We start from the raw sequence: 13,674 nt of genomic DNA, 5'->3' as shown, positions 1-13,674 counted from the left end.
TTTATTCTACCAGTTGGTTTTAAATACCATTTTAAATCAGTTGTAATTTAAGTGTATATTTTGTTTCCATCATCATGCATACATTTTTAATTATTTTTATTTTTTTCTGGTTCTTTTTTCCACTTTATTCAAAATGATGTGTAATAACATTACTAACTAATTATACAATTATATATATTTTATAGATTGTTTTAGGGTTCTTGTACACAGACCTGAAGAAGTCTAGAAGGACGAAAGCGATCTTTGTTAACAATAGGTTATGAAAATAGAAGCTGATTTTTACATGCAAAATTTATATGTATATATTTCTATTTATTTTTTGATTGCCAAATTAACTAAGGTTGATGTATTTCCAGCCATGTAGTATATTGTCTTGGATAAAATCACAGACTATAAATCTACTTAATAATCTGGTTAAATAAGAGGTACCACACCATTATAAATTTTATTTAAAGTGCATAAGGGTTATATATTATTATGACAGCTACTAAGTAGGGTAGGACCAGCTTGAATGTCACACTGATGGGGAAGGGATGTGAATTTAACATGTGTACCAATAACACTTTGTTTTACAGCACAATAAACCACTCCCGTGCCTGATAAAAAGTATATATATATTTAGAAAGCTTGTGAGGAAATTATTACTCTATTTTTGTTTTACTTGGATCGTTTGTCTGTGTACTTAATAAAGGATTTTCGACTGTAAACAGACTGCCTGCCTTGCTTAGATTACTTTTGAATACTTAGTAATGCTGTACAATTATATATTTTCTATTATTATTTTTTGTTTTGTTTTGTTTTGACTTGACGAGTGTAAGTTTTCTACTTCTACTACTATTGTCTGATCTGATTAATATACAGTGATTAACAATAAATATATGGATTGACAATCTTTCCCACAGAGAACTTTCTTATACTGTTTTATCAATATGGTATAATAACAAAGCTGTCTGAATGCTGCCCCTTTAAATGGAGGCGGTCTTTTCTCCACATATTTTACTTCCTGTGCTCTGAAAATGAAACTAAAAAAATGCAGTTGCTGTTAACAAGGCCAGCAGTATACACTCATGTGGTTAAAATCAGCAGTTTATTTACTTAAAACCCTTGATTTTAGATTCTGGACACTATTTCTGCAGACACCGTGTTAACAGGATTTGATACAAAACAAAAAATAATGTTTTCCTGACAGTAGCCTGGAACTTCCTTACCAGGGTTACACAGTGAATTAACTGTTGGTTGTTATGGTTTGAAGATCCAAGAGAGTGAAGCTCAAATTTTAGGGAGAAAGAAGAAATGCAGGCGATGAGTTCAGCAAATGGAATAACAGAGCAGTGCTGTGGGGAGCACAGACGGAAACTAAAGTTGTTTTGCCAGGAGGATGAAGCTTTTATCTGTGGCCTGTGTGTTTCAAGACATTCTAACCACCATTTTGTGTTCTTGCAAGAGGCAGTGAGCATGTATAAGGTAAGGGGCATTTAATAATGGCTAGCATTAAGTAACATGTTCCCAGCACAGAATGTGCATTTTATTTCTGCAAATGAAGTGGGTAGTGTTTAGTTATTTTATTTTTCATTAATGGGTAGGTACTGCAAAAAATGTCCATGCTTTCATGCAGAAACTGTGACTATTACTTGTATGAGCTTTTACTTCTGTGATTTATATAGGATCCCTAGCTGCCTAATAGCTTAGATACTGGGAAAAGTTCAGCAAGCCTTATTAGGGGAAGAAACTTCAGTGGCTATAGATTTCCCAAAACAACTTGAATCTGTAATAGGAAACTTAATCTGACACAGTATAAAGCCATTTTTTTAATGCTTAACAAAGACATTAGAATGCACAGCCTGATTAAAGGTTAACTAAGGCATCCAACTTTCTGCAACACAGCTTGCTAGAGATCAAGTTAGAAAGTATGTACTGAGTCCCTCTGTGAAGGGGGGAGTGGTTTTCTTCTCTGTACAGACAGTGAGAACCCATGTAAATTACTGTATACAGGCTCTGGAGACCTCATCATTCTAAGGATATAGATTGGCGAGTGGTAGTTCTGAGGAAGGTAACAGAGTCTTGCAAGATCTTCACAAGAAACCATTTAAGAAAGATTAAATAAATAAATAAAATGTTTTATAGCAGGCTGCTGATGAAGAGGGTAAGTTTCTGTCTGTACTGCTGGTAACCTCAGTTTTATTAGTGAATTGCTGATAGACTTATAATCATAATGTCAAAGATGGACTTTTTTCTGGAGAGTGTGAGTGTTTTATTTATTTATTTATTTATTATTGTTTGGGTTTTTTTCCTGCCTGGCAACTAAGATTTTCACTTGGCAGGGCCATATACTGGGGCAGTTCAGATGGGTGTTCATAGCAAAACTATGTGTGAGGCAGCACATGTATGTAAACTGCATTGCCATCCCTGCACATGGTACTAAGGCAGCAGGAGAAAGGGAAATCATTCAGCTCACAGGATGTTACTTTACTGCACTGAATTGCACCTGTCTGCTTTGGGTAAAATGCTGGTGACCGCTGGTCTTTTGGGAGAAGGTGTTGCACTTATGAAAAAGCATGTTGTGTTGTTAAGTTGACAGACACAGGACAGAATTGTTTAAGTACCTAGAAGGATACTGGCAGTCAATAAGTAAGTACCAGATCTCAGAAGAAGAGTTGGTTAAGAAAAGAAGAGGATGCAATTTGAAAGAAAAAAAACATGAATATCTCAAGTAGATGTTCAGGAAGTGTAATTTTATAGAAGGAGTAGAAGATGATTGGAACAACCTAACTGAGGTAGTAGTGTAGCCAAACACTAGTAATAGGTTCATAGGTTCATACTAGGCTATCTGCCCTAGGGCATTTATAAGCCTAGCCAGAATGTGTTTGGCTTTCGCCACCCATTTTAAATGTATTTTGCTATGCCCTTTTTCGAGGTTATAGGTTCATAGGTTCATACTAGGCTATCTGTCCTAGGGTATTTATAAGCCTAGCCAGAATAGTTTTAGAATAAATGACAAAAACACATGCCACTTCTTATGAGGGATGAGAACAAAAATAAAGTACCTGTTAGCTAAGTTAGAGCTGTAATGCAGTCTTAGGCTTATCCATCAGATATAGAAACAACCAAGCTAGACTGGGGAAATGGTTCTTTTCACCACGAGAATGTACATTTCCGTATCTTAGCCCCATGTAAATCATGAAAAGAGCCTGAAGTACTTTTGCCTGAAGGATTGTTCTCTTTTTCAGTAAGTAATGTGCCTACTGAATATGTGGGTTTATCTTCCCTGTTAAGATACAGTTCAAACAGATATATTCTCCTTTACACATTCAGAGTAAAATGTTACAGCCCACTGATTCTACAAGTCAGTCAAAGGAAATGCTCTGAAATAAGTCATCAGCATGACTGTTTTTGTCTGATACTCATACATGGGGAAAGACTTTTCAGCTGGCAAGCTTCTTACCTGGCATTTACTCAATTTGAGATAAGTTTTATGACACTAGTGTGTCTAAGAAAGGGGATATTTTGGAAGGGCCAGGAGTTGCTGAACCCCTTTGTAATACTCTAGCCATGTACCAGTTTGTAGGGAGCAAAACTGAAGGAACAGTATTTCAATGAGCTGACTCCGAATGAGAGAGACTAAGTTTTAATTCTGAAATATTTTATGGTGTAGAGCTAAAAATTACTTATATTAGTTCATAACTGTGAACCATTTGAATATTTTTGTATAGAGTTTACAAAAGGTATACACAGGACTAATAATGTTCAAAGCCTGAACAGAGAGCTTGTTTTTTTTTGGGTGAAAAGTAATTTATGCTACTTATCTGCAAATGTTTAAATATTATTTCAGATGTGCATCTCAAAATATATACCCCTTCTAAATAAGGATTCTATCCAAGCATCCAAAGCTGTTAGTAACTACGTGAACAGCCTCTATCTCAATTTTGTACCAATTTCACTAAATACCCATACCCCTTTTCCTTTCCTCTTAGTCCTATGCCTTCTTACATTAATCTTATATCTTAGTAAATAAAGTCCACTGTTAAGCCCTCTATCCAACTTTTTATCTTTTAAGCTTACAGTTAGTACTTCCACCTCCATTATATCTTGAGCTCCTTCATCCTGATCAGTAACTTCCACACTTACACGTAGCCACAAACTTATCTATTTCTAGCCATAGCCATACTATCAACTTCCCTCAATACAGCCTAAAGTAACTTTTCACACTATCTCCCCATCTCTATACGTCTCCTATCCCTGATCTTACTCACTGCTAATGCTTGATTTTTTTCATACTTTAACCCCTGCTACTTAAAGTAAAAAACTTTCTGTTTCTAAAGTTATTTGACAGTTCAGTTAGTAAGCTATCTCTCTAAACTGTTTTGTCAACAAATACCATTCCATAGCTACTTCATTACAAACATTAAAAGTTAATCTTTTCCTGATGGTATAAATGTTTTTATGGTATATCTCTTTTTGCCAATTATGTAACTTAATCCATGTTTAAAAATGCATGCTATGTATTTGTTGTTAATATTGCTTAAACTTCTAAAGTTCAAAGTTTGTACTGTGGAGCTTTTCTCCACAGGCCTCCTCTGAAAGTAGGTTTCTGACCCAGTCAGACTTTTTCGGTTACCAAATGTCATCTCTGTTTTCCCAAGTAAATGGTAACTTGGTCATATTCAGTGTAATGTGTGAATTGGCTATGCACATCCTCAATATGCAGAATTCTTTTCTCTATATTTTATTATTTTATGGAAGGGTCAGTTAAGTAACTGAGCAGATTCATCTTTGGAAAAAGCACATTTTACTGGAACTTTATTTATAGATTTGTGCAGAGCCTTAGAGAGTGCACATCTCAATATTTTACTAAAGAAGCTCATATTAGCTGGATTTGGTGCTAACACAGTGCACTGGGTTAGCATGCGTCTCTCAAATAGAATATTCATACTGCAGTCTGACACTATGAGCACCTTTTCATCAGGCATTTGCCAAGGCTCAATTCATGAACCAGCCTTTTTTCTTACGATTCACCAAGGACTCTGACACTGTCACACCCTCAAACATCTTCAAATATCATTATTGATGCAGATGATAATCCTACATAAATGCAACCTATCCCCGGTGATAGTGCAAAAAGGTTTGCAGTCAGATTTTAATATGCTGTTTAAGTTTACATGACATGATGAGTAGATCATATCTGTTGAATCTGGTGAACTTCTTCAAAAAGGTTACAGAGGCTGCAGACTGTGATCATGCAGTACACCTGGCGTATTTTGACCTGGCCATAGCTTTCAACACCATTCCCCATAATGGCATCATACAGACATTAAATGTTTTAAAAATTGACCCATGTGTGATAAAATGGAAAGCAAATTGGCTGAAAGACAGAACCTATACAGGGCTAGTTCAGGTGCCTCATCAAAATCAAAATTGTATGAATGTAAACAATAATATTATAAAGAAACTTTCTAGTCAAAAGGCTGATGATTTATATAAACCCATACATTTAATGGAGATTAAATTTCAACCTGAATAGAGTGCCGGGTATAGATAGAATTATTCCTGAAATTTGTGAGCATCATTCTTCAGATTTTCTTCTGATATTACATAAAGCATATTTGGAAATTGAAAATTTTAATATAATCCCTCTTGTCTGAAAATATTGTATTTCATTAATTCTAAAACAAAATAAATATTTCTTACAATGCTCTATCAACCTATTTCTCTTTTGAATGTTGATTACAAATGTATTTCCATTTTTGTAGAAAGATTAAAAAATAAGAATGCTAGATTTCATTAATTATGATCAAACTGGGCTTTATTTTGAAGACAGACCCAAGATTACATTAAACAAATATTAAATATATTGGACTGTGCTAATTCTAAAAACATTTAAAGTTGCATTTATTAGTCTAGCCAGAGAAAAAAAGCCTTTGATACTGTATTTGTTCTAACAATGTTGCTTATGTTAAACCTGATTCCTTCTTATCCCAAGCACTAATATTGGGAAGGGCACCAACTAAGACTGTCACTTATAGCAGTTATTCTTTACCTTGGCAATGGAACCACTTTCAGAAGCAGTTAAATACTAATGTGTCTGGTATTTCAATAAATCAAAGTTGTACCTCAAACATTTTACTTTTTGCATACAATATCCTCTTGAGTCTAATATTGATAAATCATCTGTTTAGACTCCTTGATTAAATCTTTTGAATTAATTTTAGGTTAAATGTAGTAAAGATAAAACAAAATCATTGCATGTAAACAAAATTGATACAAGTTTACTAGATTTATTTAATCTCAAAAATAAATATTTAAGAATACTAATTAAACATAATTTAGAGGATATCAAAATAAATATCAAACTATGAAATCATTAATCAAATAAAAGCTTTCATTACGAATTGGACTAAGTACTTATTGTATCAAAATGGTTTTACTTCCTAAATTGTTTACATTTAATTCAGTTCACTGCTGTTATATCAAGTAAATACTTAATGATTATCAAAATGACTTATTAATTTTTGTTTGAAAAAAATATAGCATATGCTCATCATAAAAGGCCTTGGAATAAGAGTGGTTTAAACTTTTCTGACACTGAAACTTTATAACTTATATTTTTAAAGTGACTACACATTGGTTAAATATCTCCTATAAGGCAAACTAGAAAGAGTTACATCTGGTTTTACTGAATGAGAAGAAACTATAAGTTTAGACTACCCAGTAACAATCACTGGTAATAAGGTATGGATAAGCATATCTAACTTTTTTGCAGTATAATTATAATCCAGCAGAGGTTCCAAATCTTAATACTATTTAAACATATGTTAGACAGTTTATATGTAAACATGTAGATAAAATGAAGTGGATATGTCTATTTCCATTTTGTACTACTAAAGGCTTTATTAACGGGACTAATAGGATCATAGGAGGTTGGATTAAAAGTGAGTAACTGGGAATCTAAAGGACTCATTGGTGGTTATAACTTTTTTTAAGGTTCTCAGTTTATGTTAACTGACTATTCCATATGAATTTGGTTTAATAAAGAATGAAGATGTTAGTAGCTCAAGGTATCCACAAGCAATAGTTGCAACTAAATTTGTACAATAATTATGTAAAGTTGGCTATAAAAGTAAAATTGGTAATTGTATTTTATCAGATTATTGTAATCTTCTCTTAAATTATAAAACTGATATAAATGTTAACTTTTAGAAGTGTATATATCAAAATGAATGTGAGTTATTCAGGGATTCAAATAGACTTTTGATTCTCTAAAACGTATAGATCTCCGTTTTAGAAAAGTTAGAAAAGTTATACATGGGAAAATTATTCATAGAGCTTTATTTACACTAAAGAAATTAATAAAATTATTAAAAATAATAAATTTAAATATTGGAGATGTAGCTCAGAAATTAAACCTAACTAGGAACATATTGCATAGTGCTGTCCTACACTTTGCAATTAGGAGAGAAATTGAAAATTGTATTCAAATTATTTGGTCTGATAATTTTCATTTTCCTAGAAGTATGACTCTTTTTGTAATAATTTGCCAATAACAGTTTAAAAAGCCAGTATCCATTATTATAGATCATTTTAGATAGTGCTTGGAAAACTATTACAAAAATGTAGGTGCCTCCTGAACCACCAAATGTAACTGATTTTTTTTTTTTTACAATACTAAGGATAATAAATGACAAGAAATCAACTTAATTAAATCAGAGGCTGGTGACAAATTACCTAATTTTAAAATTTGGCCTAAGATATCAGACATTTTAGTTTATATAAACTATTAAAAATCACACATTTTCTTTATTACTCTGTTATAATCTCTAGATTGATTGTGCTTTTTACAGATGCCCTAAATTTTCTTATGCAATAGTTTTGACAAACTTTGCTTAAAAGCCTAACATACTTTTTATAAACTGCATATAACTGTTTTAGTTAGATATTCGTTTTGTGTGCTTTTTAAAAGGAATATATGTGAAACTTCTTTATTGCATTGTTAATTTAATTGTGATAATTACAAAGACATGTTACATACATACATACATACAAATATTTCAAGCACAGGCACTAGCTTGCCAGTATACCAAAACACTTGTTCCCATAATAAGTGTCCAGGCTGTGCTTAAAAATATCTAAACTAGTACTTGCTTTAATGTAATTTGGTAGTCTGTTCCATGCATCAGCTACTCTGTCAGAGAACCAATTAGTACAGTTTTCATTCCTATAGAATCTTCTACATAGGTTATCTGATGATTCTCTAGTACTTTTTGATAAGCCCAAACATTCCCAGTGGTTGTTGTCTCTAAATGCCCTGTATAGCTGGATAAGATCTCCTCTTAGATATCTGTAAGAGGCACTGTACAAGTTCAGATATTTTAGTCTTTCCTAATAACTTAAATTTTCACATCCATGGGGGCCCTTGGTATATTTCCGCTGTACTGTTTCCAATTTACTCATGCTTGTTTTCTTATAGGGCTTCCGTATTGTTATTCCATACTCAAGTTTGGGTCTAATGTAACTAACAAACAATGACTTTGTTATTTTTGGTTTCCTAGACTTTGTAAATCTTTTTATACAACCTATAGTTCTATAACTATCATTAACAAATTAGTTGACATGGTTAGAAAAACTTACAGCTAAATCTACCCATATACCCAGGTCCTTAAATAAGTCTACAGTTTCAATCACTGTGTGCTATATTGAATATTCATCTTTCAATTTATGTCTCCCAAATCTCATATGCTTAGTTTTTGATGTATTTATCAGCATATTATTCTTCTCAATTTAGTCAAGTTTTTTGCAGACATGCCTTATCTGTAACACATGTAATCAGTTTACCCAATTTCAGGTCATCTGCATATAGACTATAGAATACCTCGGATGAAAATGTTAGGTCTGAAAGATACAATCTAAACAAGTAAAGGCCTAGGACAGAGTCCTGTGGGACACCCTGACTGTAACCTAGGATTTCACCTGTCCAGTTGCTGTATGATACTTGCCATGTCCTGTTTGTAAGCCATGCAGCTATCCATTTTATCAAGAGTACATCAATTCCTGGTTGTACTAATTTATTAATCAGTGTTTTGTGTGTGACCCTGTCAAATGCTGAAGTTAAATCTATATAAATTACATCACAGCACAATTTTTTCATTCGTAGCTGTTATTATATTGTTATAGAATATCATGTTACAGGTGGTAATAGATCTGTTTTCAACATATGCATGTTGATATATGGTTTCAAGTCCCAACCTATCTAGTTCTGACAATAACTTATCCAATATTACCTTCTCCATTATTATTCTGCAACATGAAAGTAGACTTAAGGGTCTATATGACTCTGGGTTTGTCCTACTCCCCTTTCCCTTAAAGACAGACTTATTAATATTAATAATAGAAATTAATACCCTAAACATCTGTAAGAACTTGTACTTAGATATATGTTATGTGATAGTTATTTTTTGCGTTTCAAATATCGTTTTGTTTTTACTATTCAACTTCCTTTTTAGAAGTTGGTAGGCTGCTCCGAAGGAACATGCTCAGTGTTAGCTTGAGCATGCATTGTAAGCTTTTTTCCTTTGGAGAACAGAAATCCTGTTATGTGGCGGTAAATTAGAAATGCAGTTTTCGTCTGCACTATTCTTGTTTGTATTATCATGTGTATCGGAAGCTTATTAGTTTATAACTGTTTATAGTTGCCGTCAGTAACTAGACTGATAAGGCTAATGTTGGTTTTATCTTCACTATAAAATATCGTTTTTTTAAAATGTATTTTATTGCTACCAAACCGAAGCTATTGGTTTCTTAAATCTTTTTTTTGCTTGTACAAATATATACTTTTACTTTATTGTATTTAATGCAGAATTGTTCCTCATGTTTACTGAGCTTTTATATCTAAGCTATTACAGCCGTCGGCCTCTAACTCTAGGTTCCCAAGGTTGATGATACAGCTTTAAGTTATACTTTGAAAGGGAAAAAAATGTTTCAGAAGTGTATTAACTGATTTGTTTAGTTTCGCTTCATGAAAGACTAGTTCGTAAATGATTGTATTTTCTGCATTTCCTATTTATTTGATTGTATAATTTGTACGATTTTGGAAATGTTTTAATACACTTTTACAGAATGAAACTGGAAGTTTATAACTTCATATATTTTGCCATAGCTTCATTTTATATTTCTTAACACAGGAATGCTATGTAGACACTAGGTTGTTGGTTTTTTCTTTAAAGCGTTAATTGCTAATTAGTTTAATTGGCCTTAATTTGATTTTAGCTTATGCTATTTAAACGTTGTGTGTGGGGTTCTTCATTGTCTGAGGAAGCGTGGTTGCACCCACGCGAAAGCGCTTACCGTTACCCACTGTTTCATGGATTAAAGGATTTTTTACTACAATTTTATTACGCTTACTTGCTTGCTTTATGGACTTTTGATCGCACTTCTATGTGTTGCTTTACCGCATCGTGGTAGAGATCAGGTTACTGTTTTTGCAGTTTTGTTTTTTAAAGACAGACTTAATAAGAGCATGTCTTCAATCTTGGGGAATCTCCCCATATTTATATGACCTAGTGAATAACAAATATAATGGTACTATAAGTTCTTGCTGAAGTGTTCTCGGGTCATTGTTACTAATTCTGTCTCCTCCCTGTGCTTTGTTTGGATCCAGTTTGCACAGTTCTTTTCAAAATAATCTAATTTGATTCCAGTATCTGGGGTTACCTGGATGTCACTAGGATAACTTATCACCCCTTTTGTGGAGCCAAACTGTTTTGCATTACGATTTTGTAAATATATCTATAATCCATTGTGTCTGAGAATAAATTTTAGAATCTGCACAGTTTATCAATTTGTGTGTTTTTACTCCTTCCACATCTTGTGTATCTACAAAAAGATTTCCTATTATGCTCAATATCTTTATATAAATGTTCTTCAAAATTTTTTTATCTTGTCTCAGACTATGCTTAATCTGTTTGTTCAGCTTCTTTATTTCAGTTTTCAAAGTTGTAGTTCGACCTGTCTTCTATTCCTTATATTTTTTGTTTCTCACCTTAGTCAGATATCTTGTTCTTATGGAAATGTATCCCCCTGATGTTGTATGCCTAGATCCTGTTGTTAAATATATATATATATTTTTTTTTTACTTTTTGCACTCAAACAATTTCTCTTTCAAAATATTCAACATTCCATCTGCAGTTTTTCCACTGAACACCTCACTCCAGTTAGTTTTACATAGTGACAGTTTTTCTTCCATATAATCTGTAATTAACCTTCTGTGCATTGGCTTAGATTTCAGTTTGGCAGAATTATCTAGCAATTATCTAGATAACCACATTGCCACCATAGTCAGAAAGTCCTTCTATGTGGCACATCTCACTACAAAAGGTTTTTCATCCAAGAAGAAAGATGTCATAATCCCTCTTTACTCATCTCGCATTAGACCTATTATAGAATACAACGCCCCATTTGGAATGTACTTCACTAGACACCTGCAACAGCTGGAAAGGCCACAAAAATACCTCACTAAGAGAATCTTGGGCCTTAGACACATGCCCTATAAAGAGAGACTCAAACAACTCCAGCTATAGTCTGTCTCATATCGTCTACTTAGAGGCGATCTCTGCTTGACCTACAAAGCCATGTCTGACCCTGAGCTGATAGATATGCTACACCTAACGAAATCCCAATCTCTCCATACTACATGTTCCAGGGACCTAAACCTCATCACCCCAATAAACGGAACATGCTGGAGGGACAGGTTCCTAACCCAGAGACTTCCCATACTCTGGAACAAACTCCCCATTCACATCAAACAGAGCACTTCACTGGCCCTCGTTAAGAGAAATCTTGACGAGTGGATGGCAATAGGAAATCCACCCTGGGGATCACTTCAGTGGCCTAGCTTGACAGGGGCACTGAGAACTAACTTCGGGCAGCATGATGCTAGGGAATCTTCTTGGGCTAGGCTTATATAGGCTCCAGGGCCGTTAGCCTAGTACACATCTATGAACCTATGAACAAATTAATCTTAATAATCCCATGATCACTGCACATCAATGGTGGTAAAACTTGACTTGAAGTAACAATAATTTCTTTGGGAACACAAACAATGTCTAGTATGGTCCATCACTTGGCAGGTCTTTTGCAATCTGAAGCAATTGTTGTTCCTGAATATACTCTATAAATAATTTCTTTACCAACGTTGTTGAATCAATATTATAACAGTCTGCTTTTGGTAAATTTAAGTCCTCATCTAATATTATTCTTCCCTCCTGTGTTTCATCCAAGAAATATATGAATTCCTCTAGGTCATCTGCATTTGACTTTTGTGGTCGATACTCTCCAACAATTGTTATATGTTCCAGGGTTATCTTTATTGTCACAGTTACACAGTCTATAGTATTGGTGTTATCATTGAACATTTAATAATCACAGGTCTGATAGCTATCTTTAATCCCTATCATAACACCTCCACCTGATTTTTTGTTAGAATGTCTGTTACTAAAATCATTTATACCCTGACAGAACTGTTTTCTAGTTATTTTTCTTTAACGATGTTTCACAAACAATAACAACATCAATCTTGTGGGAACGTAGCAAATTTTCCAATAAAAAAAAAATATTATTAATGCTCCTAGCATTAACAAACATCAGAGACGCATCAAATGTTCCTATCTGTGAACTGTTAAATTTTCAACCTGGCAAAAATCCCGCCCGGTGTTTGTCAAATACAGCAAAATATCTGCTGCAAAAATTCTCTTCCCTGATGTTGACAAATGCACACCATCCTGTCTAAGCACGTGTGCCCAAAACTAGGCTTGGGTGCACTACACATTTCCATTTTATAAAACAGGACATTTTTTTCCATGTAGGTATTTACCCAAAAATATTTTCATTCCCAGTGACGTGGCTATCCTTTCTGTAGGTGATTTGTGAAAAATACATCCTAACACCAGTACAAGCTATATAAGAGAGCTGTCAGTTCCCAGTACTAACAGTTAGAGAATCCTTGCGGGTGACATCATTTGTACCAACATGAATAAAAACAGATCCATACTTCCTTACATTAAGGCGTTCCAAGGCTTGTCTCACATACTTCTATTTTTGCTCTTGGCAAGCATAACACTATTCGATGTTCATTATCATCTCCGAAAATACACGTATCAGTTCCACTAATAATTGAATCTCCAATCACAAGAATATCTTTGCTGGCCAGCTTTGAAGAATCTTCAGCTTCTAATACAGTAATATCTGCTCTAGCAATTGTTACGAAGGATAGATCTTCATCACTATTAGTCTTATTAATCCTGTTGTTTTAAGTATTAAATTCTTACCCAGCTGGTGCTGTAAATCCACAGCTTGAGTCATGTAGTCAGTGTCTGTCTTTCACTTCTTTTTTCTTACAGTAATGTTCTTCTGTCCTTCCATGTTCAATGTTGGTTTCTTCGTTTTCACCTGCCCCTTGCCTCTGTTTTCTGCTTTCTCCGTTGTTAAGATGATGCCTTTTTCTGTAGACTGAAGGTTTTCTGATCATTTCCTGTAACCTGTGTGTTACATAACAAAGCCGTGTCCTTTGTACTACGTATTCTCTTTCCTTTACTGTCATTAATCAGTTTCTTTTTCTTCCTTGTTATTTCTTGTGAACTTCTTTCTTTCTTTTTTGTTTCCTTGTAAAACTGGATCCTCCGATTGCTG

The 13,674-nt window shown here is 33.8% G+C and overlaps 1 protein-coding gene across 1 annotated transcript in view; it reads left to right on the top strand.

The window, feature by feature from the left end:
* Window positions 1–1,031: 1,031 nt before the first annotated feature.
* LOC122813911 (zinc finger protein 25-like) overlaps window positions 1,032–13,674 on the top strand; it is a gene marked incomplete at its 3' end in the record, with an annotated part of 269,965 nt that continues 257,322 nt past the window's right edge. The window contains exon 1 of the mRNA XM_044086455.1: window positions 1,032–1,464. Within this exon, the coding sequence (XP_043942390.1) occupies window positions 1,294–1,464 (171 nt within the window). The remainder of the gene's footprint in view (window positions 1,465–13,674) is intronic.

Source organism: Protopterus annectens, chromosome 10.part0 (assembly GCF_019279795.1).
Source record: "Protopterus annectens isolate FY-2018-M chromosome 10.part0, PAN1.0, whole genome shotgun sequence".
Classification (NCBI taxonomy): Eukaryota; Metazoa; Chordata; order Ceratodontiformes; family Protopteridae; genus Protopterus; species Protopterus annectens.
This window is presented reverse-complemented; position numbering and strand designations above follow the sequence as displayed.